The 26,934-nt window shown below is 42.8% G+C and overlaps 1 protein-coding gene across 3 annotated transcripts in view; it reads left to right on the top strand.

Moving 5' to 3' along the window:
- The window catches only part of EIF4G3 (eukaryotic translation initiation factor 4 gamma 3), a 437,959-nt gene that overhangs the window by 213,206 nt on the left and 197,819 nt on the right, over nucleotides 1–26,934 (top strand). For 2 of the 3 annotated variants that reach the window (XM_065421390.1, XM_065421391.1), the window contains 3 exons: nucleotides 5,043–5,138; nucleotides 6,418–6,531; nucleotides 10,373–10,405. In XM_065421390.1, coding sequence (XP_065277462.1) covers nucleotides 5,043–5,138; nucleotides 6,418–6,531; nucleotides 10,373–10,405 — 243 coding nt within the window. The remainder of the gene's footprint in view (nucleotides 1–5,042; nucleotides 5,139–6,417; nucleotides 6,532–10,372; nucleotides 10,406–26,934) is intronic. The other variant, XM_065421392.1, reaches the window with a different exon arrangement.

The raw sequence follows: 26,934 nt of genomic DNA, 5'->3' as shown, positions 1-26,934 counted from the left end.
AAGTCACCTGAAAGTGAGATGTTCTCGTGGCATTGTTGTAGCTGGCGTTGCAACATATTTACGTGCCAGATACACTAAAGAATCATATGTCCCTTGATGCTTCAACCACCATTCCAGCGTCCATGCTGATGATGGGTTCCGCTTGATAAAAATCCAAAGCAGTGCGGACCGACACATGTTAATTTTCATTATCTGAATCAGATGCCACCAGCAGAAGGTTGATTTTCTTCTTCAGTGCTTCGGGTTCTGTAGTTTCCGTATCAGGGTGTTGCTCTTTTAAGACTTCTGAAAGCAATCTCCATGTCCCTCTCATATTTTGGAAGACACTTCACATTTTTACACCTTGGGTCGAGTGCTGTAGCTATCTTTAGAAATCTCACATTGGTACCTTCTTTGCATTTTGTCAAATCTGCAGTGAAAGTTTTCTTAAAATGAACAACATGTGTTGGGTCATCAGCCAAGATTGCTGTAACATGAAATATATGGCAGGATATGGGTAAAACAGAGCAGGGGACATACAATTCTCCCCCAAGTTGAGTCACAAATTTAATTAACGCATTATTTTTTTAAGGAGCGTCATCAGCATGGAAGTATGTCCTCTGGAATGGTGGCCGAAGCATGCAGGGGCATACGAATGTTTAGCATATCTGGCACATAAATACCTTGCAATGCTGGCTACAAAAGTGCCATGGAAATACCTGTTCTCACTTTCTGGTGACATTGGAAATAAGAAGAGGACAGTATTATCTCCTATAAATGTAAACAAACTTGTTTTTCTTAGCAATTGGCTGAACAAGAAGTAGGACTGAGTGGATTTGTAGGCTCTGAAGTTTTACATTGTTTTGTTTTTGAGTGCAGTTATGTGACAAAAAAATCTACATTTGTAAGTTGCACTTTCACGACAAACAGATTGCACTACAGTACTTGTATGAGGTGAATTGAAAAATACTATTTCTTTTGGTTTTTACAGGGCAAATATTTGTAACAAATTAATATACATTTTGATTTCAGTTACAACACAGAATACAATATATATGAAAATGTAGAAAAACATCCAAAATATTTAATAAATTTCGCTTAGTATTCTATTGTTTAACCGTGTGATTAAAACTGCGATTAATCACGATTAATTTTTTGAGTTAACTGAGATTAATTGACAGCCCTAAAAATACTATTTTTTTGTTTTCTACAGAGCAGATATTTGTAATAAAAAATAAATGTAAAGTAAGCACTGTATTCTGTGTTGTAATTGAAGTCATATATTTGAAAATGTAGAAAACATCCCAAAATATTTAAATAAATGGTATTCTATTTTTAACAGCACGATTAATTGTGATTAATTATTTAAATTGCACGATTAATCATGATTAATTTTTTTAATCGCTTGACAGCCCTACTTTCCTAGCAAAAGTGGAAGCCTCAAAAATGATTCAAAGACAAAGGGGAGAGGATGGTGACACAGAGAGAGCAGAGCAGGTAGGGTGAGAATTGCAAAAGGAAGACCAGGTCTGAGATGTAGGCAGTGGTTACAGGGTGAAGAGTTTGGAAGGAAAGGACAAAAGTTTGAATTTAACGTGGACTGCATTGGAGGGCCAGCGAAGTGACTTAAAGTTCATTTCGACCATAGGGAAATTTACCAAACAATTCCCTCCACGTTTATTATCAGTTTTATTAGTTCATCAGACACAGACTGCACACCATTAAACCCATTTTCTTTTGTAAGGGACTATGCTATGTTGCTCGGTGGGGGGTGGGGGGGGAAAGGGGTAGAATATTCACATCCCTGTGCAACATAAATTTTGCTGACATAGGCTATATAATGTAGACATAGCCTTAGTCTTATCATTGAAATCTGTTGTTCAGATGCACTGAGCAGTGCTTGAGGGCTAATGCCCCTAAACCCATCCTTCAGGCATCACAGTAGGGATTGAAGCAGACTTTTCTTTATTGCTTTTGTCGACCTACTCATGAATTTCAATATTTAGAATGTTGAATATAGAGACCAGAAGTGGCTCCTTTAGAATTGCGGCAGCTTGCATCATGAATTCACAGTAATTCCACATGCAAAAAAATGCTACTTAAGTTTTTAAGCACTTCACAAATGTTATTTATTTTTTACCTATAATATTTAAAGGTGATTACTTTACTCTGGAGTGTGATAGTAAATCCAGTTTTTTAATGTGCCATTAAAACACACACAACAGATATTTTCAAAATTTTACAAAAAATTGTCTGTACTTCGCTCCTTACTTATGGTCTGATTCGTTCTCTTTGAAATCTTCAGCTGAAGATGGATCATAATGAGCCTTAAACTAACCGAAATGGCTGTAGTTTGAAAGTCACAATTTGGCATAGAGATAGTCATCACTGAGGAACCATTCACATGGGAGACTCAAACCAAGTAAAAAGAACAGGAGTACTTGTGGCACCTTAGAGACTAACAAATGTATTTGAGCATAAGCTTTCATGGGCTACAGCCCACTTCATTGGATGCAGCCCACGAAAGCTTATGCTCAAATAAATGTGTTAGTCTCTTAAGGTGCCACAAGTACTCCTGTTCTTTTTGCAGATACAGACTAACACGGCTGCTACTCTGAAATCAAACCAAGTACTTATTCAAGAGTGATAACAAGTGCTTCCCTGCTTGGGCTATGCATTATGGCATTCCCAGTCTTGAGAGCTTCAGAGCTAGCCTTTTATGCCCTCCATAATGGTACCTTGTGATACTACCCCTACCTTCAATATTTTTGGTATTTCCTGGAGATTTTAAAACAGATTGTCATGTTTGTGTTCTTGAATGTGCTGTACAGTGCCCCAGATGCCATGCCAGAGAGGCCATTTTAGAAATAATGTTACTATGGTAGACCGTGAAGTTGGCCCAGTGTGGGATGGTGGTACTGAAGAGCTAAATATTATGATGTTAAAAATTGAGCTGTTAGAGAGAAACAAATAAGCAACCCAATCCTCACAGAAATGCAAAGAGAGCATTTCTTTTGAAGGCTGGGCAGCTTGGGATAGGTATCCTCTTATTTCTAAGACCCTGATTCAAAATTGACTTTGATTAGTAGTGAATGAAAGTTGTTACCATATGATAGCTGTTTGGTTGCCTGTGTGAAATGATTTGGTGACCTCTGGCCATATCACAAATCACCATCGCAACTGAAACTATTTGCTGGTGACCCTGAGAGGGTTGCTCAAAGTTGAGGTACTTTAGCAGGGCATGTGGGGGCAACTTTGCATTATTACTCTGTATGCTCTAGGCAGTGTTTCTCAGCCTTTTGAAATTGGCAATCCCTTATTCAAAGTAAAAAATTCTCTACCCTCTTACATTTACTAAAAAAGTAAATGTGAAAAGAATAAAAAAATCAGTAACAGCAATAAGCCTATATGATGTATTTGTGTGTGTTTAGAGAAGCTGTTGAAGAATACTTGATCTTTTTTGAGTGTGTGAGGAATAAGGTAGTGAGATTTTCTTTGCTTTAGATAGTAATAAAATTTTTGATGCCTCATGACCCCTGATTGCCTTGTGTGATTCACCCTTCGTTGCAACACAGTAGTTGTGAAACACTGCTCTAAGAGTTTCTGTGATTCAAGAGGACTTAGGTCATCTGTGCTCTTAATTCAATGTTTTCATCAGCATTATAATGAACGCAGGTTGTTGTTTTTTAATTAACAGATTTGCACCACAGTTTATTAAGGAATTTAAAACTGAGAAAAAAAGAAAAACTGCTTTGATAATAGAAAGGCTGATAATTATCTAACATTGGTAGTGCTGCAGTTGGGCAGTGTCATCATTAAATGGCTTAAAAATATAATACATCTATTAAGGAATGAGGGATGGAGAGTAAATTACATGATAAAATAAAGCTTTTTTAATTTAGGTTTTTAAGTAGAATGTTCTGAAATTTCTAGTGTAAAAAACCTACAATTGTCATAACTGTACTGCTCCAAGTTACTGTTACTTTTGGAATAAATACCATTCGGCAGATTCTCTGCTGGTGTAACTTTATATCAGCAGAGGGTCTGCCCCCATATGCCTATTTTTAGGTCATTTTGATATGTTCTGAACACTGTATAAGGACAGCGGCTTATACTAGTTGCATGCTACTTAATTTTTTGTCATCTGTCTTATTTTGGAGCATTTGTCAGCAGCACATCGTTATTCTAAGTTTTCTCAGAAATTTATAGAGAATTGTATTAAAATCAGCACATGGACCAGAGGATTCAAACAATGCAGAGCTTTTAAATTGATAAGCACTATTCATAATGATTAAGGCTACAGTTTTGCCATGGAGGTTGTGGAAGTCACAGAATCCAGGACTTACAAAGACCTCCGTGACTTCAGCTCCCCGGCTGCCATGGCTGGGCAGGGAGACCCCCGCAGCTCCCTGACCACAGCAGTGGCAGGGGGATCCCTGCAGCTACCCAGCTGTGGGAGGAGGATCCCCACAGCTCTCTGCCTGCTTTGGTGAGGCAGGGGGATCCCTGCAGCCCCCAGCCACCATGGGGGGGGAAGGGCAGGGGGACCCCCACAGTTCGCCACTGTGGCGGTGGCAGGGGAGATCCCTTCAGCTCCCCACCGCGGGGAGGGGACAGGGGGACTCTCTGCAGCTCCCCACCACCATGGGGGGGCAGAGGGACCCTGGAGCTCTGAGCCCCCAAAGGTGGTGGGGGCCCTGAAGCTCCGAACCACCCCGCAGCTGCCCAGCCCCTTCCCATTTTATCATGGATATCCCGTGAATTTTTCTTTTTTGCCCATGACATGTCCGTGACTTTTACTAAAAATATCCATGACAAAATCTTAGCCCTAATCATGGTCTCCTCTGCTGAGGTTTTTTAAGAAAACGAATGTGGTGTTGTGTGCACCATATAAATAAATTAATAGGCATTTCATCTCAACAGTAGAGGAATCTGTCTATTTTAACTACGTTGTCTCAACAGTAATCACCAGTTCATCTGATGGTGTTTTTTGGTGCCTTTAATTTACTTCTCTCTGAATAAATTATTTGGTATATTAACATTTTTTCTCTGTTCTCTGCCAGGCCCCCTACCCCTCAGGGCAGAATGCAGCTCCAGCCACATTGGTGTACCCCCAAACTCCTCAAACAATGAACACACAGCCTCAGACCCGCTCTCCGGTAAGGGAGCACTTGTTTGCTCTAGTTTCTGTTCTTTCTCTCTCATTTTTGTGTCTCTCTGTGTGTACAGTAGCATTTCTCTGAAAGTGTTTTATTGACTTCTGGAAGCAATTTCCAAACAGCAAATCTTTATTGCATTTTTAAACCCTTTCATGTTAGGAGAAGTTTCTTTCAAGGTAGCTTATGTGAAAGGAAAGCGATGGAGAGATTCTCATCAACTTCCCAATGGCATGATTTATTTTTAGTGTATTCTCACTCAGGTTCACCTCATTTTAGAAATTAGATTCATTATCAGTGTCTCTCTTTGCTTCATTTTTTTTCTTTATAGAAAGATTTGATAAAGTGTTAGAACAAAGATCAGTAAATGAAATTAAATCTCCAAAGTAGCACTCCCAGTCTGCAGTGGCTCAGGGAACATTGCCTACACGGTGTATATGTACCTGCAGCTTTATATAGAGTTTCTGAATCTCAGAATCTTTTTGTGGTTAAGGCCTTTGCATCAAACTTTGGACTCTATCATCCTCCATTTATGCATATTTTAATACTGTTCTCCTATTTTAGGCCTCTGACTCCCTGAAACCAGCCTCATGTTGGGAAATCTGTGCTTGTAGTGCAATTCCATCTGATGCTAGGAGGCCCTCCTGCAGCATCAATGCTTATCCCTACTTTTGGAGGCAGAGTAGATCACCTCCGCTGTACCTGAAGCCTCAGCTAGCCCAGGGAGCAGCAGTCCCTCTGTCCCTTGCAGATCCACATCTCCTGTGTCGTAACATTTTGGGTTACCGCTAAAGTTGCTGCACCATCTCCAGCACTCTTCTTTTTTTAGAGTGGAATGCTGCTGAAGGGTGGCAACTGAAAATCTTCGAGACAGCAGTCTTAATCAGGTATAATACAGGGCAAGCGTCCCCCTCTCTCCCCCATTGTGCCTTAACCCTCTTCTGGAACTTTCACCTCTAGGAAATTCTGAGAAGGGTTAGTCTCTGTGGCCTATTGAGTCCTTGATCTCTGTGCTGAGAGAGCCAACTAATTCCAGGTTTGATGGTGTTTTTATGACATGGACAGCTGCACATTTGTAACTGGGCAGAGACCCCCAACTCATTTCATTTAGTCCCCAGTTCTAATCAGTAATGTGGGATACTGATGATGGTAAATCTTTTCTCTGTAAGTATGATCATCATCTTTATCTCTAATTGTTGAAAAGCAAGAGTAAATTTACATGGTTAGAACTGGAGCAAAACCTGACTGAAGAGCTGCATCTCTAAACCAGTTTTTTTGACAGCCCAGCAGAACAGTGCCAATACATTGCACAGACAACTGGAAGAGGAGGAAGGTTTTGGAACAGAATCCGGTTTACAGGTCCCTGGCTGGAAGAGGCTGGATAAAATACTGCATTGTAAGCAATATAACAAACTGTACTCCTTCTTGCAGGCAATTGTGCCAATGGCACTGTTTAATTTTTTGTTGTTGTTTTTTTTACCACATGATTTTGTTGACTGATCTACAGAAATGCACTGATTGCTTCTTTACTAAAAACATGAGATACCGTGGCAGTTTCTGCCAGGTTAAATGGTGAAAGAATGGTTTGGGAGGGTCTGATCTTTCAGGATTTAGACAGGAAGAATTTGGGCTTACGCTTAAAGGGATGACACTTTCAGAAAATTTGGCTGAAAATTCACAAAATTGTAGGGATTTTGCCACATAATTAGAGGAAATAATGAAGAAGAGTTTGTCTGCAGTTGTCAGCTATTTTTCTGTGGTCATGAACTATTTATTTTAAACTATCCTGTATGCAGTTTTTGCCATCTGCTCTGCTAGTGACCATTACCACTCCATTACTAAAAAACACACATATAACATTCCATTACAACCCCTATCCCCAAAACAAATGCATGACTAGCTGGTCCTGAACTACTCTTGCGTTTTGTTCTGGGTTTGATTTATTTTAGTTTTATCTTCTTTTCTGGTGGTGATGGGAGGGCAAAGAGGGGATGAGGAAGATGGCATGATAATTCCTTTGCCATCCTGGGATTCTCTAGTGTAGTCCAATCCATCACACATCTGACCCAGCTGGTGAGGATAGGTAAGCTGTTGCACTGATGAAGTGACCCTAACACTGCATTCTAGAGCAGCCAAAGCTTACTCCATTCTATTTCTGCATTATAGGGCCATTGGCAATTGCACAGTCTAGGCATTTCTATTCTTCCCTGGACAGCTGCCTTTGCAATTCAAGTGGCTTCAAATATTTTCCCATTTAGTTTTTGGAGTGTCATTTGTATTTGATACCAAGAATTTCAAACTTCAGTTCCAGTTGGGGGGAAAAGTTTTAAATACTGTTCAGCCCAAGTATAATTACTGCTTTACTTCCATTTCCTGTTGTCAATCCCAACCCTAAACACTAGTTTATTTTAAAGCAATCTGTCTGATGTAGAGAAACTGCTGCAAAACATAATCTGGGAGACAGGACTGTAGTGGCTATTGTAATAACCCATAAAAAGTGGTTATATTCATGCAGTGTGCAAAATCTACATCAACATATGTAGAAGTTGCCAGCAGTGCGCAAAAGGGTTTGTGAGTGAGACCAATAAGGGCGTGAGTGGCAGAAATGTTGGACCCAGGTTTCACAGAAGGCTGTTTTCCTCTGTATCTACTACCTTCAGCATCTAAAGGAAAAACAAAGTTTCTATTTTTACTCTGAGCCAGCAGTGACTACAGTTTGTTCTGTTGCTTACAGCTACCAATAGGAGTAAAGAATATTGTCAACAAGAATTATAAAAATCAATAGCCAATGGTGACCAGTGCAAAATAGACTAGGGTACTTTTCCACTAACTTTGAGGTTTTATTTTATTTTTTTCTTATAACATGTATTCCTTTTTAATCATGGACTATATTTTGGCTTAAGTATTCTTAAGATGTAACTTTCCCACTCTTATTTCAGAGCCGATTAAAAGTTAGAATTTTCCATGGAACAGTGATAAGACAGGTACTTCTGCTCTCAGGTTAATCAACACTGGTTTTTGCACCTCTTTGTAGGGATTTTGAAGCAAATTGCTTTTTCCGCTTTCATTAGCAGATAAAATAGAGCCTGTAGTCCATCCGGAAATGTTTATGTTGGTGCCTTGTCCTTGTCAGGGGAAGTGCTATCCTGTTTTCTCAGATGTGAGACACAAGAAATGAAACCCGTACTCTGCTTTTGGGATTCCTCCTGTGAAAAATCTGATTTGAATTGTAATCTGCACATCATCTCCTTAGAATCATCATAGTCTCCATTTACTACTGCAAGGATCAATAAAGCCACCACCCTCCAATATACCTAAAGGTTTCGGAGAGGGATTAGAAGCTGTGTGTACCAAGTGTCTCTTTAGTATGTCACATAACAAATTGCCAAAACTATTAAAGCTGACATTTTAATTTTTTAGTCTAATGAATTGACATCTTCTTGTGTTTTAAAATCTGAGGTTTAGTGGAAATGTCACACAGGGGACAGTTTAGGGTGGAAAAGAAATAAAGTTGTATATGATTTGTGAATTGGTACTATAGATTATACTTTAGACACTCTTATGGTAGAAAAAGACTGTGTGCATTTCTTCTTCCTGAAGATTTTGATTATTCTGCATCCAACTGTAATGATGAGATGAAGGTAGGAGGAATATATAAACACTGTAGAATAAACTATAGTATTTATAGACTGCTGCTTGGAAGTATTAAATATAGGCAATTTTTAAAAATGTTTCTAAAGGGGAAAGGAAAATCAGTTCTATCAGTGGTGAATGCTTGTTTTGCTTCTGTCATATTTGGTGGTGTTAGGAACATTAAGAAGCAGTGAAATGGGTCTGTAAGCCAGCCTTATCCCATTTGCTTATTTTTATTTATTTATTTATTACTTTTTCTATTTGGGTGAAATAAAAACTCAGTAACTTGAAACCAGCCTTTGTCACCTATTTAGAATATTTTAACTATCCCTGTAGTTTGTATATGAAATGTACAAACTTCACTGATAGGTGTACTTTTCTGCCCTTATTGTTCTTCATTAAATTCCCATTTTAGAACATATGGTAGCACATGAGAAGAAAGTAATATGTATTAAAGCAGTCTCTGCACAAGTACCATGAATTAGCAGAGCTGTACTGCTTTGCTTGCTTCCATACGTGTCTTACGTTACTGGCAGGCACAGCTAGCAACAGGGAGAAGTACACACAGTGTTTTGCTGCTGTGCATAAAAACTCTATGTGGGATCTAATTTAATGTACTCTGTTTAATTATTTGAGCTGTTATTAATAGATTACCAGATATCATTCGAGGAAAGACTGGAGTTCAGTTAACACACTGAGAATTAAGGGCTTAAATGCTTAACTTGATTTCTTCTAAGAGATACCCTTTCATTTTTATTTATATTTTTCCATGCCTTGCATTCATTTTTATTTATATTTTAACACTCAGCTAATTATCAGATAATGTTCTAAATGTTCATTGAGTGTGTTAAATGCTGAATCCTTTCCCCCATTGTAATGTGAGAGGGTGGGAAGTGATTTAATGATATGAGCGCAAAACTGGGAAACAGGAACTCATGAGTTCTGTCCAGGCTCTGCCATTGGCATACTCTGTTTTCCTGGACAAATCATGGGTTAACCGATTTGCTTCAGTTTCCCCATTTGTAAAATTGGGATAACAATACTTACCACCACATAGTGGGGTAGGATTATATGGCTAATGTCTGTAAATACTTTGAAGATGAAATGCACTATATATGTGCAAATTATTGTTTTAGTCTTGTTTGCCTCACAGAGATTTTCATGCATTCCCTGTAGTGTGCAGGACACTAGAAGTGCTTACCTGGCTGTTAATTGCAGTGTTGTAAGCAGAGGTGTCCTCCACTCTCCAAAAACTTGAGTCAGTCAAACCACTTTAAGGATATCCACTTGTCTAAAACACATAATATTTAACCTTTTTAACTGTATTAAGAATTTCTGTATTCATATAGTAGAATGCCTTTAAGATGACTAGCAGCTTTGGTTGTCTCTGTCTCCCAGCTCTTGGGCAGCACACTATCACTGGAGTGGTGTTAACCTGTTAAATTGTAGTACCTGTCTGTCACTGTCCTTCAGCAAAGCTTTGACTTTTTGTGTTTTTTCTTGTGGGTTTATTTTGCATGTAGTATGACATTTCATTTTTTGTTGTGGGCTTTCTGACTCTTTGTGCCTTTCCTTTTGTGTTTGTTTCTCCCGCCTTTCCTCAGTTTGCAGCGGGGCCTCGACCTGCCCATCACCAGGTACAGTACCCTTGCCCCTTCATTATCACCCTAAACTAATCTGTTGTGGGAAAGGGGAGGTTGGAGGTTATCCACCTACTAACTTTAAAAATGCAAGCTTGCTTTGTGAGCCAGATCCTTTCCAAACGTTAGCACCTGCTATAACCTCAGCTAACAAGCAACCATAATACCTGGTGATGCTTTGCCTCCTAATTAATTTCACTGCACTTATTATTAACAATCCCGTTAAAAACATTTGCTTAGCTTAAAAAAAAATTAGCGAGACTATTGCCAGATATCTTTCAGATTTTCTTGCATTTGGGGGAATCTCTGAAACTTGCTCAAAACTTCAGATGGTTTCAAAGGGGACTACACACAGATTTCGATGGGAATTTGACATCCAAATTCCTTTGAAAATATCAGCCTTTAAATTCTAATGGCTTTTAACAATGCATATTAGCTGCCAATTTATAGGACTCTGAGGTATGCTGCATTTGAAGGATATTTGTCATTTGTTTGCTATAATGTGTATTACTGTATATAGCAAAGTTAAATTTCTAGGTGTCTGTGTGGTATTCCTGATGGCTAAATTGAACTTTATATGGAACCATTTAACTGTAATATAGATTCAGTTCCTAAGCAAGGAAGAAAATATGAAAAAGTGTATGACCTCTCATGTATTTGGCTCATATATGTAACTTGCTTTGTGAGAAAGCAAAGATCAGTAGCTCTTTCTTAGTCTGCTGGTCTTTCAAATCTTTGGGTTTTAATTCAAAGGTAGTAACTATGTTTTGGGTGGGGAAGATTTTAAAAGTTGGGTAGTGTATATGAAAGTGATGGGGAACACTGACTGCAAAATTAGTTGACATATCAGAAGTGATCAGTTCAGTCTAATAAACAAACAAACGAACGGTATAGCATGGCCTACTCAAAGTGTCTGATAAATCTCTTTATCTTTCAGCTCTATTGTGTTTTATTTCTTCCTTACAAAAGCCAGTTTTCCCATACAAATTATTTTTTTATGAGGGAAAAGATCTTAATTGATTTGATTACTTCTTTGTCACATGCTATATGCTTATGAGGACTAATACTGCTGCCACTGAAGTTCATGGAAGAAGTTCCATTGACTTCAGTGGAGCAGAATCAGGTGCTTAATCAAGGAGGGTTTGCTCCATGGGAAGGCATTACATTGGTCTAATTTCATTCATGCTAGTCAGTCTGAGGTCAGGTCTACGCTCAAAAGTTAAATTGACCAAGCTACTGCACTCGTAGTACCCTGAGTGATGTAGTTAAGTGGACCTAACCCCTGGTGTAGACAGCTGTAGGTTGATGGAAGAATTCTTTCATGCACCTAGCTACCACCTCTCAGGGAGCTTAATTAACTATGCTGATGGGAGAACCCCTCCTGCTGCAGTTGTGAGTGTCTTCATTGAAGTACTACAGTGGCGCAGCTGTGCTGCTGTAGCATTTCAAGTGTAGACAAGCCCTGAGCAATACTAGTATAATATAAAGAGTGAGCTATCTTACTTATTGAAGATGATAGCAGGTGGCAGAGATGCTGTCTCACGGTAACAGGTGAGTCTGTTAGTGGGTACAATGAGAAAACTATTATAGATACCCTTGTTGTTCCCAGTGTATACTGTCACATGAGGAAGACATGCTTTCTAGAACAGGGCAGACAACAAGAGTTTAAAGAATAGTGACACTTAATGCATCTACTCATTCACTCACACACACAAACCACATGTGAGGAAGAAATTATCATTTGTTACTGTTTATGCATAGTTTTAAGCTCACTTGTTGCTGTGGATTGTATGGATTGGCTTATGGTGAGGGAAGAACCATTAAAGGTGAGTGTATTTGCACCTACCCGTTACTGTGTACTAATAAGCACCATTACAGAATTGGTAACTTGCTGTGAGACCTACCATTTCCTTTTCTTGACCTTTTCTGAAGTTTTGTGGTTATAAAAGGAGTTATGAGAAAACTAGTCACAGTTCAAAGATGAGGAACATTCATGAGTTCTTTTGTAGATCATTTACCAAAAGACAAAATTTGTGTTTAGTGTGTCTTGCTAAAATTCTCTCCTAAAATCAATGAGAACCAGGTGTACCCTCTATATGCAGAATTTGGATCTAGAGATTTGCAGATCTTTAACAGTTAGCGGTGTATAATACCAGTACAGCATAACAGGTAAAAAGTGTTTGGTTGCTTTACAATTATAATCGAGTTAGGAATCCTATTACAACCTGGGAATGTCCAAGGCTTTAGTATGCTTACAAAACCAACACATAGCTTAACTTTGTTGCAACCAGGTTCTTGACTCAGTTATAGTTGTTGTATAGACAGAATTATCTCTCAGAAACCAGAATTTATTAGAAGCACACTAAGACCTAGATTCTTATCTGTTCCCAGTATCCTCTGGACACAGTTCTGTGTATGTGATGGGGAAAAATGGGATTGGTGCATGGGCAGGCTAATCCTGAGACTGATTCTATGCCTATGTAGTCCCTGGAGTAGTTTATATTGGGGGTTCTCAACCTTTTTCTTTCTGAGCCCCCTCCCCCCAACATGCTATAAAAATTCCACGGCCCACATGTGCCACAACAACTGTGTTTCTGCATATCCAGTAGATTAAAAGCCAGGGCTGGCATTAGGGGTTAGCAAGCAGGGCAACTGCCCAGTGCCCCATGCACAGGGGGCCCCGTGAAGCTAAGTTGCTTCGGCTTTGGCTTCAGCCCTGGGTGGTGGGGCCTGGGCTTCAGCTTTCTGCCCTGGGCCCCAGCAAGACTAACACCGGCCCCTCTTTGGTTTATTTTGGTGGCCCCCTGAAAGGCCCCCCAGGGGGCCGCCGGACCCCTGTTTTAGAACCACTGGTTTATATTATGCCAGTGCCAAAGCGTGATGATAGAGGGAATCTGACCCTAAACCTGAAAACTGACAGTGAGAATGTTGTGCCCTCATATTAGGAATCCTCAGGCTAACTTAAATTATTATTCCCATGTGAACTAAAAAAAAGTTACAAATCACTACTTTACACAGTCTTTACTCTCTTGGGTTAATTAAAATGTTATGCAGTCGTTACTTTGAGAACCCAGAATGAGAATTTTTTTTATGCAAACATTTACCAAATACTGAAATTTACTATATTGGGTACCAACTTTTGCTATAATTGACATTTGGAAAAAAGAATTCTTGTCTTCTAACACAGTATTAGGAAGAGCAGGTTTTTATCCTAAATTTAAATGTTCTGTGTAGTATGTACATTATATTATGGTAAAGTCACATCTCTTGTGCCTTGATTCCATTTCACTTTGAATGAACTCATATAATACAGAGTATTCTTTAGTGCTATTTCCTGTAATTATTGTATCATTAATATGCTCTGATGAGCATGACTTATGTTCTTGAAGTGACTGGCAACTTTATAAAGAATTTATTTAAAATATATTATGAATGTGTCAGGGTGGAGGGATAGCTCAGTGGTTTGAGCATTGGCCTGCTAAACCCAGGGTTATGAGTTCAATCCTTGAGGGGGCCACTTAGGGATCTGGGGCAAAAATCAGTACTTGGTCCTGCTAGTGAAGGCAGGGGGCTGGACTTGATGACCTTTCAAGGTCCCTTCCAGTTCTATGAGATAGGTATATCTCCATATAATTATTTGAAGCCTGTTGATGCTATAAAAAACAAAATTGAAGCTCTTGTGATTTCATAACCTCTGGAAGCCAATTTTTAATGTTTTTCAAGTAAGCAACAACCAAAGTCAAATGAAAATAGCTGCCATGGTTTTGTTGAAAAGCTAAGCAATTGCTCCTCTCTCCCTTTTCAGCAAATGTATTTCCTGGGGTGGAGGACGTGTATGAGTGTGGGGAATGTCCTTTCCTAGCTCCATACATGGAGCCAGGAAGGGGAGCAGGAGGTGGAGGGAGGTGTTCTTCACTCCCCACCTCTCTGTACAGAGCCATGTGGGAATGTTCTCTTCTCCCACCCCATCCTTGAAGACAGAGATAGTATCGGAGTGTGATCTCCACATACATGGAGCAAGGTTCCATGGAGATTTGGAACCAAAGCGCGTGCTGCTGGTTCCACTATGGGAGCAGTTGTTAGCTCTTTTTCCATTAGTGGATATTTGAAAGGACAGAGAGGCTGTAAAGGAACATGGCTGGTACAACCATGGTGCTAGTGCTTAAACTAGTGTCAGGGTGTAGTAGAACCTGTTTATATGTTTTTATTATTTCTTTTAATTTATAAAAGCATCCATCACACAGTCTCTGGCTAATGAAAGATAAAAAATAAAGTACAGAATTTGATGAGCACTGCTAATACTGGAAGACTTTCATCCACTAATAAACTACATACCATCACCTTCAGGCAAAAGCTTGGAAAAAGAAGTGAGCCTTACATCATGCCCTTTAGGTCAGCACTCAGGCGTTTGCAGGCCAGTTAGGGAAGTAAATTCCAGAGCCAAGGACCCTCCCCTGCAAAATCACTGTCTCTGGCACCCAGATCTTTAAATTCAGAGAGAGTTTTAACTCAAGTTCCCCAGGTGATCTCAGTGAGACGGTGAAGGTGCAAATATCTCAGCCAAGACCCAAGCCAGATTAAAGATCAGAGTCAACACTCTGACTTGTACCTGGTGGTAAGTGCACGACTCACATCCACTAAGAAAACAGCATTCTTCGAAAGTGTTTCCATCTTTCCTGTGCAGACACTCCCTCTCCTTCTCTTAAGGGTCAGGGAAAAGTTATCCTGCCAGTTAATTCTTCTCTTTCTCTTCTACCTCAAAATTAATAACAAAGGAGTTGACTAGGGCTATGGAGAGGCATAAATAAAACACGAAAACAGCCTTAATGTACCAGTCTGATTTGATTGTAATCTTGACAATTTGTTGCTTTGTCCTTGTGTTTCCATTGTTACTTTTTTCAGCCTTTTGCAGGGCCATGTCTGCTAATGGATCTGTAACAATTACTACCTTTAATTGACCTGGAAATATGTAGACAAATGGCTAATGTTTATTATGTTTAAAATAAATGTAGCTTGTTTGCAGTACTCATGCTAGAGAGACTTCCTTTATTTTTCAGTCATATGAGGTGTGCTTCACAGGCTTTTCAGTGAAAATGATGGTTCCATTTAGAAGCATGTCTTTTGCATATGGCAAAGCAAGCTCTTCCCCTCTCCTTTCAGAGTTCTTAACGATTTAGAACGCATAGAGTTTATCTCGTGCACTGCAATACGCCAACACATAAACAAGGGGGTGTTCAGCTAGGCCAGTGTGCTAAAGAGCATACTGTAGATGAGACCTTGTAACAGGGTCAGCACCCATCTCTCATGAGTGCCCCCTTTTCTCTGCCCAATATACCTGCAATTAGTCTTTTCAGCGAGGCGGCACCCGCCTCTCATGGGCAGTCCTCTTTGGTTGGTTGAGTGTGAACCTGCTTTTAGTTTTAGTTCTTATATCGGGGTGGCACCCGCCTCTCCTGCGCATCACCCGGCTGATGGTTCTCTCAGTGGGTCTTCAGCGACTCAGCCCTGCGGCCGAGACACATTCACTGTCCCCCCTTCCGGAGTATACAGTCCCGAGTTCTTATCACGGCCTTGGTATGGGGCCGTAGCTCTTAGGCCTCTTCCCAGAGGCTCTGCCTTCTTCAACCACCGATCTGTGGCCCATCTCAGTACCCGCAGCTGGTGGTGTTTCAGCAGGCCTCCCTAGGCTTAGTCTTCAATCAGACCAGCGGGGCCCATCTCATTACCCTTGCTGGCCTGGCCAGGTTCTTTGCTCAGTCCCCCTGGGCTTCAGCCTGCCCGCACTGACCTTCCGTTGGTCCTGCTGCTCTTCCCACCAGCCAGGTGCCCCGTCTTCAGCAGTCTGGGCTTCAGTCCTGCCTGCAGTGAGCTGTCCACGCTATTGCTGCTCTTTCAGCCAGCCAGTCACCCAGGCTTCACTCCATCAGCCCCTCTGATTGGCCGCTCCTCTGCAGCCACTCTAGGCTGTCTGGAGGACTTCTCTCTGCTTTATTCTGGGGCAGGGTGATGCAGGGCCATGAGACCTCCAGCAGGGGGCCTCCGGACCTAGTCCATCCTGCCACATACCTAAAGGTCTCATTCCATCTTTAACTTCTGATGCAAAATACAGATTTTTGCAGAAGAAACCAGAATTCTTCATTTACAGATGCCCTGTATATGGAACTGTTATGTGTCTTTGTTTTCATATGCTTGAAGAAAAAGGTTTTTAATTGAAAGAAGAAAATTAATACAGAACTAACAATGAGGCAGTGATTAAAGGTTCATTTTCACTTTGTAAAGAAAGTGAGGTTGTGGAGTAAAAACAGTTGGTTTGAGACAAAATGTTTGTCATGTTAGACATAGCAGTTTTCTAATTTTGTATAAGATACATTGTGGCATTTAGTTCACAGTGATTAGCTTAGGACTTGCAGTACTTAGGCCAGGTTTATACTACAAACTTATATCGGTATAACTACATCGCTCAGGGGTGTGAAAAATCCACACCCCTGAGTGATGTAGTTATACCGACCTAACCCCAGTGTAGACAGCGTTATGTCGATGGCAGAGTTTCTCTTGTCAATGTAGCTACTGCCTCTTGAAGACTGAGGGGAAAAACAACTGAGGAGAGTTGGCAGTTTTTCAAAGGGACACTATTAAGGGCCCAAAAGCAAGCTATTCCGCTGGTTAGGAAAGATAGAAAATGTGGCAAAAGACCACCTTGGCTTAACCACGAGATCTTGCATGATCTAAAAAATAGGGAGTCATATAAAAAATGGAAACTAGGACAGATTACAAAGGATGAACATAGGCAATCAACACAGGAATGCAGGGGCAAGATTAGAAAGGCAAAGGCACAAAGGCACAAAATGAGCTCAAACTAGCTACGGGAATAAAGGGAAACAAGAAGACTTTTTATCAATACATTAGAAGCAAGAGGAAGACCAAAGACAGGGTAGGCCCACTGCTTAGTGAAGAGGGAGAAACAGTAACAGGAAACTTGGAAATGGCAGAGATGCTTAATGACTTCTTTGTTTCGGTCTTCACCGAGAAGTCTGAAGGAATGCCTAACATAGTGAATGCTAATGGGAAGGGGGTAGGTTTAGCAGATAAAATAAAAAAAGAACAAGTTAAAAATCACTTAGAAAAGTTAGATGCCTGCAAGTCACCAGGGCCTGATGAAATGCATCCTAGAATACTCAAGGAGCTAATAGAGGAGGTATCTGAGCCTCTAGCTATTATCTTTGGAAAATCATGGGAGACGGGAGAGATTCCAGAAGACTGGAAAAGGGCAAATATAGTGCCCATCTATAAAAAGGGAAATAAAAACAACCCAGGAAACTACAGACCAGTTAGTTTAACTTCTGTGCCAGTAATTAAGGAAATCATCTGCAAACACTTGGAAGGTGGTAAGGTGATAGGGAACAGCCAGCATGGATTTGTAAAGAACAAATCATGTCAAACCAATCTGATAGCTTTCTTTGATAGGATAACGAGTCTTGTGGATAAGGGAGAAGCAGTGGATGTGGTATACCTAGACTTTAGTAAGGCATTTGATACGGTCTTGCATGATATTCTTATCGATAAACTAGGCAAATACAATTTAGATGGGGCTACTATAAGGTGGGTGCATAACTGGCTGGATAACCGTACTCAGAGAGTAGTTATTAATGGTTCCCAATCCTGCTGGAAAGGCATAATGAGTGGGGTTCCGCAGGGGTCTGTTTTGGGTCCGGCTCTGTTCAATATCTTCATTAACAACTTAGATATTGGCATAGAAAGTACGCTTATTAAGTTTGCGGATGATACCAAACTGGGAGGGATTGCAACTGCTTTGGAGGACAGGGTCATAATTCAAAATGATCTGGACAAATTGGAGAAATGGTCTGAGTTAAACAGGATGAAGTTTAACAAAGACAAATGCAAAGTGCTCCACTTAGGAAGAAAAAATCAGTTTCACACATACAGAATGGGAAGAGACTGTCTAGGAAGGAGTACGGCAGAAAGGGATCTAGGGGTTATAGTGGACCACAAGCTAAATATGAGTCAACAGTGTGATGCTGTTGCAAAAAAAGCAAACATGATTCTGGGATGTATTAACAGGTGTGTTGTGAGCAAGACATGAGAAATCATTCTTCCGCTCTTCTCTGCTCTGGTTAGGCCTCAGCTGGAGTATTGTGTCCAGTTCCAGATAAAAAGACTTCCTTTAAAAAGTGGAAGTCAAATCCTAGTGAGGCAAATAGAAAGGAGCACAAACACTGCCAACTTAAGTGCAAGAGTGTAATAAGAAAAGCCAAAGAGGAGTTTGAAGAACGGCTAGCCAAAAACTCCAAAGGTAATAACAAAATGTTTTTTAAGTACATCAGAAGCAGGAAGCCTGCTAAACAACCAGTGGGGCCCCTTGACGATGAAAATACAAAAGGAGCGCTTAAAGATGATAAAGTCATTGCGGAGAAACTAAATGGATTCTTTGCTTCAGTCTTCACGGCTGAGGATGTTAGGGAGATTCCCAAACCTGAGCTGGCTTTTGTAGGTGACAAATCTGAGGAACTGACACAGATTGAAGTATCACTAGAGGAGGTTTTGGAATTAATTGTTAAACTCAACATTAACAAGTCACCGGGACCAGATGGCATTCACCCAAGAGTTCTGAAAGAACTCAAATGTGAAGTTGCGGAACTATTAACTAAGGTTTGTAACCTGTCCTTTAAATCGGCTTCGGTACCCAATGACTGGAAGTTAGCTAATGTAACGCCAATATTTAAAAAGGGCTCTAGGGGTGATCCCGGCAATTACAGACCGGTAAGTCTAACGTCGGTACCGGGCAAATTAGTTGAAACAATAGTAAAGAACAAAATTGTCAGACACATAGAAAAACATAAACTCTTGAGCAATAGTCAACATGGTTTCTGTAAAGGGAAATCGTGTCTTACTAATCTATTAGAATTCTTTGAAGGGGTCAACAAACATGTGGACAAGGGGGATCCGGTGGACATAGTGTACTTAGATTTCCAGAAAGCCTTTGACAAGGTCCCTCACCAAAGGCTCTTACGTAAATTAAGCTGTCATGGGATAAAAGGGAAGGTCCTTTCATGGATTGAGAACTGGTTAAAGGACAGGGAACAAAGGGTAGGAATTAATGGTAAATTCTCAAAATGGAGAGGGGTAACTAGTGGTGTTCCCCAAGGGTCAGTCCTAGGACCTATCCTATTCAATTTATTCATAAATGATCTGGAGAAAGGGGTAAACAGTGAGGTGGCAAAGTTTGCAGATGATACTAAACTACTCAAGATAGTTAAGACCAAAGCAGATTGTGAAGAACTTCAAAAAGATCTCACAAAACTAAGTGATTGGACAACAAAATGGCAAATGAAATTTAATGTGGATAAATGTAAAGTAATGCACATTGGAAAAAATAACCCCAACTATACATACAACATGATGGGGGCTAATTTAGCTACAACGAGTCAGGAAAAAGATCTTGGCGTCATCGTGGATAGTTCTCTAAAGATGTCCACGCAGTGTGCAGAGGCGGTCAAAAAAGCAAACAGGATGTTAGGAATCATTAAAAAGGGGATAGAGAATAAGACTGAGAATATATTATTGCCCTTATATAAATCCATGGTACGCCCACATCTCGAATACTGTGTACAGATGTGGTCTCCTCACCTCAAAAAAGATATTCTAGCACTAGAAAAGGTTCAGAAAAGAGCAACTAAAATGATTAAGGGTTTAGAGAGGGTCCCATATGAGGAAAGATTAAAGAGGCTAGGACTCTTCAGTTTGGAAAAGAGAAGACTAAGGGGGGACATGATAGAGGTATATAAAATCATGAGTGATGTTGAGAAAGTGGATAAGGAAAAGTTATTTACTTATTCCCATAATACAAGAACTAGGGGTCACCAAAAGAAATTAATAGGCAGCAGGTTTAAAACAAATAAAAGGAAGTTCTTCTTCACGCAGCGCACAGTCAACTTGTGGAACTCCTTACCTGAGGAGGTTGTGAAGGCTAGGACTATAACAATGTTTAAAAGGGGACTGGATAAATTCATGGTGGCTAAGTCCATAAATGGCTATTAGCCAGGATGGGTAAGAATGGTGTCCCTAGCCTCTGTTCGTCAGAGGATGGAGATGGATGGCAGGAGAGAGATCACTTGATCATTGCCTGTAAGGTTCACTCCCTCTGGGGCACCTGGCATTGGCCACTGTCGGTAGACAGATACTGGGCTAGATGGACCTTTGGTCTGACCCAGTACGGCCTTTCTTATGTTCTTATGTTCTTATGTTCTGGGCACCGCATTTCAAGAAAGATGTGGAGAAATTGGAAAGGGTCCAGAGAAGAGCAACAAGAATGATTAAAGGTCTTGAGAACATGACCTATGAAGGAAGGCTGAAAGAATTGGGTTTGTTTAGTTTGGAAAAGAGAAGACTGAGAGGGGACATGCTAGCAGTTTTCAGGTATCTAAAAGGGTGTCATAAGGAGGAGGGAGAAAACTTGTTCACCTTAGCCTCTAAGGATAGAACAAGAAGCAGTGGGCTTAAACTGCAGCAAGGGAGGTCTAGGTTGGACATTAGGAAAAAGTTCCTAACTGTCAGGGTGGTTAAACACTGGAATAAATTGCCTAGGGAGGTTGTGGAATCTCCATCTCTGGAGATATTTAAGAGTAGGTTAGATAAATGTCTATCAGGGATGGTCTAGACAGTATTTGGCCCTGCCATGAGGGCAGGGGTCTGGACTCGATGACCTCTCGAGGTCCCTTCCAGTCCTAGAATCTATGAATCTATAAGAGGTGGATTAACTACACTGACGGGAGAAGCTCTTCCTTGGGTGCAGTAGCATCTTCATTAAAGTGCTACAGTGGTGCAGCTGTGCTGCTGCAATGCTGTATGTGAAGACAAACCCCCAGTCTTAACCTCTCCCACAAATCCCTCCCTCTCTTTATCAGGAATAGTTGCTGGTGTTGAGAATTTCTAACAATAACCACATCATGGAACTCCTTACCCTAAATGCTGGTCCTGACTCTGTAATGCACGTGCTCCAAGGTAACACTTGCATACAGGGGAATGAACTGTGGACAGTTTCAACTTTAATTCTGAATTTCCTCTTTTCAAGGAAGGCATTGTTAGCATTGCGTTTGCATATAAACTTGTGACATTAAATTGTTAGAAAAACAGAATGCAAAATACCACCCTCCAGGAGTAGGTTTAGATATTGGCAGCTTACCTTTGGAGGGGAAGGGGAGAGGATAGGGAATAAATGTTTTGGCAGCTAGGGCTTGTTTTGAATGCCTGAACCTATATACAGATTAGATGTACTCTCATGCTTCGGTGGATTTCTGCTTTTTTCTAGAATTAAGGCCTTAGTTTTTTTCATTTGGAAGGGTTTGCTGTATCTAAAAATAATGAAGTAAATTTTGCTAGAGACGTCTCCCTTTGGATTGACTTTTTTTTTTTAACTTGATTCTCCCCTACCCTGTTTTACAATAACGAGAAGGATACTCTCCCTGCTCTCATGTAAAACCCCTCTTAGGGTATGTCTACACTATGAGAGTGCCACAAGTACTCCTGTTCTTCTTACTACGAGAGTAGTTTGATTTTACTTAAATCGAATTAGTGGAACCGATATTACAAAGTTGAACGTGTGTATCCACACTAAGAACAGTAATTCGACTTTGTGAGTCCACACTAACGGGGCAAGCGTCGACATTGGAAGCGGTGCACTGTGGGCAGCTATCCCACAGTTCCCGCAGTCCCCGCTGCCCATTGGAATTCTGGGTCGAGCCCCCAATGCCTGCTGGGGAAAAAATGTGTCGAGGGTGGTTTTGGGTAACTGTCGTCATTCAACCATCACTCCCGCCCTCCCTCCCTGAAAGCGCCGGCGGGCAATCAGTTCGCGCACTTTTCTGGTGAGTGACAGCGCGGACGCCACAGCACTGCGAGCATGGAGCCCACTGCGACCATCGCTGCAGTTATGGCCGTTGTCAACACCTCGCACCTTATCATCCACCTTTTTCAGAGGCAGATGCTGAGAAATCGGGCGAGGAGGCTACGGCAGCGCGGTGAGGACATTAAGTCTGAGAGTGGCACAGACTTCTCGCAAAGCACGGGACCCCGCGCCGTGGATATCATGGTGGCAATGGGTCATGTTGATGCTGTGGAACGGCGATTCTGGGCCCGGGAAACAAGCATGGACTGGTGGGACCGCATAGTGCTGCAGGTCTGGGATGAATCACAGTGGCTGCGAAACTTTCGCATGCGTAAGGGAACTTTCCTTGAACTTTGTGAGCTGCTGTCCCCTGCCCTGAAGCGCAAGAACACCCGGATGCGAGCAGCCCTGACTGTCCAGAAGCGAGTGGCCATAGCCCTCTGGAAGCTTGCAACGCCAGACAGCTACCGGTCAGTCGCGAACCACTTTGGCGTGGGCAAATCTACCGTGGGGGTTGCTGTGATGCAAGTAGCCAACGCAATCGTTGAGCTACTGCTCTCAAAGGTAGTGACCCTGGGAAACGTGCAGGTCATCATAGATGGCTTCGCCGCAATGGGATTCCCAAACTGCGGTGGGGCTATAGATGGAACTCACATCCCTATCCTGGGACCGGAGCACCAGGCCAGCCAGTACATTAACAGAAAGGGCTACTTTTCAATGGTGCTGCAAGCACTGGTGGACCATAGGGGACGTTTTACCAACATCAACGTCGGATGGCCAGGCAAGGTTCATGACACTCGTGTTTTCAGGAACTCTGGTCTGTTTAGACGGCTGCAGGAAGGTATTTACTTCCCGGACCACAAAATAACTATTGGGGATGAGGAGATGCCTATAGTGATCCTCGGGGACCCAGCCTACCTGCTAATGCCCCGGCTCATGAAGCCCTATACAGGTGCCCCGGACAGTGAAAAAGAACTCTTCAACTACCGGCTGAGCAAGTGCAGACTGGTGGTGGAGTGTGCTTTTGGCCGTCTCAAGGGGAGATGGAGAAGCTTACTGACTCGCTCTGATCTCAGCGAAACCAATATCCCCATTGTTATTGTAGCTTGCTGTGTGCTCCACAATCTCTGTGAGAGCAAGGGGGAGACGTTTATGGCGGGGTGGGAGGTTGAGGCACATCGCCTGGCTGCTGATTACGCCCAGCCAGACAGCCGGGACGCGCTGTGCATCCGGGAGGCTTTGAAAGCTAGGTTCCACAGTGAGCTGGGTAACCTGTGACTATTTACCCAGTTAATGTTGACTATCCTTTTCAGTTACATACCCCCTTCACCCCGTTTCCCCCCTTCCAACACACCTTTAAAAATAAAATAAATGGAACTTTGTTCATTAAGGGTTTCGTGGAAAAGGGTTGAAACTGGGACGCAGACTGTGGTGGGGAGCGGGTGTAGTGATGGAAAGGACCCTTCTAAACTCGAGGAATGACAGGCTCCTGCTCCTAGAGCGGTCCGCAGTGGTGGACTGGTTGTTTCAACGGAGCCTGCCACCCCTCCTTTTCGGGACTCTGTGTGTGGGGGTTATGTGACTTTGTGGCGGGGGAGGACGGTTACAGATCCCCTGCTGCGTGGCTCTGTCATCCAGGCTAAGGACCGCTGCATAAGATCTGTAACTGCCCTCCCCCGCCACAAACTCACATAGCCCCCCCACACAGAACATGAAAACCACCTCCCAGACTGACCAGGGTGCCTAGTGACTGCAATGTGTGTGTGACCTGCTGCTGAACCTGCCCCCGTGTCTGTACCCTGGTAAAGGTGACTGTCCTCTCCAATTACCAACCCCCTTTCCCCCCTTCAAACACACTGTCCTCTAAAAGAACATGACGGAAACAGTAATTAACAGAAACGTGTTTTTTATTAACAACTAGACAGGGGATGACACTGGGACGGGGGCTTGGGTGAGGTGCTTTTGGAGTGAAGGAAAGGACTTATCAAAACTTGGGGAATGAGAGCCGTCTGGTACTTGAGCAGTCTGCAGGGGTGGAGTGACTGTTTTCACGGCCCCTGCCGCCACTCCTTCTTGGGACTTTGGGTGAGGGGGGGGATGGGACTTTGTGGCGGGGGAGGGCAGTTAGAGATAGACTGCAGCGGGGCTCTGTCCTCCTGCCTCCGGTCCTGCAGAACATCTACAAGGCGCCGGAGCGTGTCCGTTTGCTCCCTCATTAGTCCAAGCAGCGTTTGAGTCGCCTACTGGTCTTCCTGCCACCACCTGTCCTCCCGTTCGCTGTGTGATTGCTGGTATTGCGACATGTTCTCCCTCCACTGGGTCTGCTGTGCCGCCTCGGCTCGGGAGCAGCCCATAAGTTCGGGGAACATCTCGTCCCGTGTCCTTCTCTTGCGGCGCCTAATCTGCGCCAGCCTCTGGGAGGGGGATGCCGGGGTAGGTCGGGAGACACTCGCAGCTGTGGGATGGGAAAAAGGGAGTGAATTCCTCACAAAGATACATTTTTGTGAACAATGAACATAGTCTTTCTCTTTGAACAAGACCATGCACAGCACCTATCACATGTGCACTCAGGACAAGGTCGAATTTTCGGCCTTCCCATTCAGTGCCTGGGGTCTTGGAGTACAGATCACACAAGCTGGGCAGGACAGCGGAATTCGGGTAGCAGGCGGACATGGTAAGCCGTAGACTTTTGGCTGCTGAAAGCTTAATTTATAGCAGTGCCCTCCTTTCACGTTCAAAGCAATGCCCCTAGCGTTGGCCAGTTCCTGCTGCCAGCAATCCGGCCAGCATGAACTCTGCCCCTGTCCCACCCCCCTCGCGGCTGTCCCTGGGAAAGATCCCTGTATGCTGCCCCTGTCCCGCCTCCACCGCGTGGCTGTAAACCGCCGGTTACAGTTATGTAAAGGAACAGGCAATCAGTCCCAATACTAACATTCCCCTAATTTAAAGCAGGTCACCATGAGTGATATCACTCTGATGAGGATTTCGGACACTGAGAAAGCCCGCATGCTGCGTGAATGCCAGCAAAAACCAGGGCCGTATGCGGCCATGCTGTGCGAGGCACTGATCCCGGAGTACTTGCTGCTAGCCTGGCGCGGAAAAGTTTCCTACCATGGAGGACACAATAAGGCCGCTCTCCCCAGGAACCTAATGCAAAGGCTTTCAAATTACCTCCAGGAGATCTTCGTGGAGATGTCCCAGGAGGATTTCTGCTCTATCTCCGGACATATTGTTGGGAATTGGTCCTGCTTTGAGCAGGGGGTTGAACTAGATGACCTCCTGAGGTCCCTTCCAACCCTGATATTCTATGATTCTATGATTCTATGATATTGACAGAATTTTCCAGTAGCTGCACTGGCAAGGACTAAAAACTGAAGTGCCTAGGGCAAACTAATCATGCAAAACCGGACATTTTGAGATACTTTTGCAGTAGTTGCACTGGCAAGGACTAAAAAGTTAAGCGCCTAGGGCAAAGTAATCATGAAAAACCCATTGTTAATATTCCATTCCTGTTCTGTTCAAAATAAATGTTTACATGTTTAAAACACTTACCGACTGATCCTTCCCCTGATTCAGGGTCACGGTTAACGCCTTGGGAGGGTTGGTAGGGGATCTCCGTGAGGGTGATGAAGAGATCCTGGCTGTCGGGGAAATCAGCGTTGTAAACGCTGTCGACTGCCTCGTCCTCCTCATCTCCTTCCTCATCTTCCCCGTCTGCGAACATCTCCGAGGAAGCGGCCGTCGACAATACCCCATCGTCAGAGTCCACAGTCAGTGGTGGGGTAGTGGTGGCGGCCGCACCTAGAATGCAATGCAGTGCCTCGTAGAAACGGCATGTCTGGGGCTGGGATCCGGAGCATCCGTTTGCCGCTTTGGTCTTCTGGTAGCCTTGTCTCAGGTCCTTGATTTTCACGCGACACTGCGTTGCATCCCGGCTGTATCCTCTCTCCGTCATGGCTTTGGAGATCTTCTCGTAGATCTTCGCATTCCGTTTTTTCGATCACAGCTCCGACTCATCGCCCCACACAGCGATCAGATCCAAGACTTCCCGATCAGTCCATGCTGGGGCTGTCTTTCTATTCTGCGATTGCATGGTCACCTCTGCTGGAGAGCTCTGCATCGTTGCCAGTGCTGCTGAGCTCGCCATGATGTCCAAACAGGAAGTGAGATTCAAACTGGCCAGACAGGAAAAGGAATTCAAATTTTCCCGGGGCATTTCCTGTGTGGCTGGTCAGAGCATCCGAGCTCGGACTGCTGTCCAGAGCGTCAACAGAGTGGTGCACTGTGGGATAGCTCCCGGAGCTATTAGCGTCGAATTCTATCCACACCTACCCAAATTCGACATGGCCATGTCGAATTTAGCGCTACTCCCCTCGTCGGGGAGGAGTACAGAAATCTATGTCGAACTAAATAGCTTCGTGGTGTGGACGGGTGCAGGGTTAATTCGATTTAACGCTGCTAAATTCGACATAACCTCCTAGTGTAGACCAGGCCGAAGAGACTCACTTTTTTGGGGAGGTCTGCTAACACTGACCCACATGTTAGTATGGCATTGCGACCCGGCACTCATGTTTGCAAATCATCTCACTCAAATTTGCGTCACAACTCCTCCCCCATTGCCCCC

The sequence above is a fragment of the Emys orbicularis genome, chromosome 22 (genome assembly GCF_028017835.1).
Source record: "Emys orbicularis isolate rEmyOrb1 chromosome 22, rEmyOrb1.hap1, whole genome shotgun sequence".
Lineage (NCBI taxonomy): Eukaryota > Metazoa > Chordata > Testudines > Emydidae > Emys > Emys orbicularis.
This window is presented reverse-complemented; position numbering and strand designations above follow the sequence as displayed.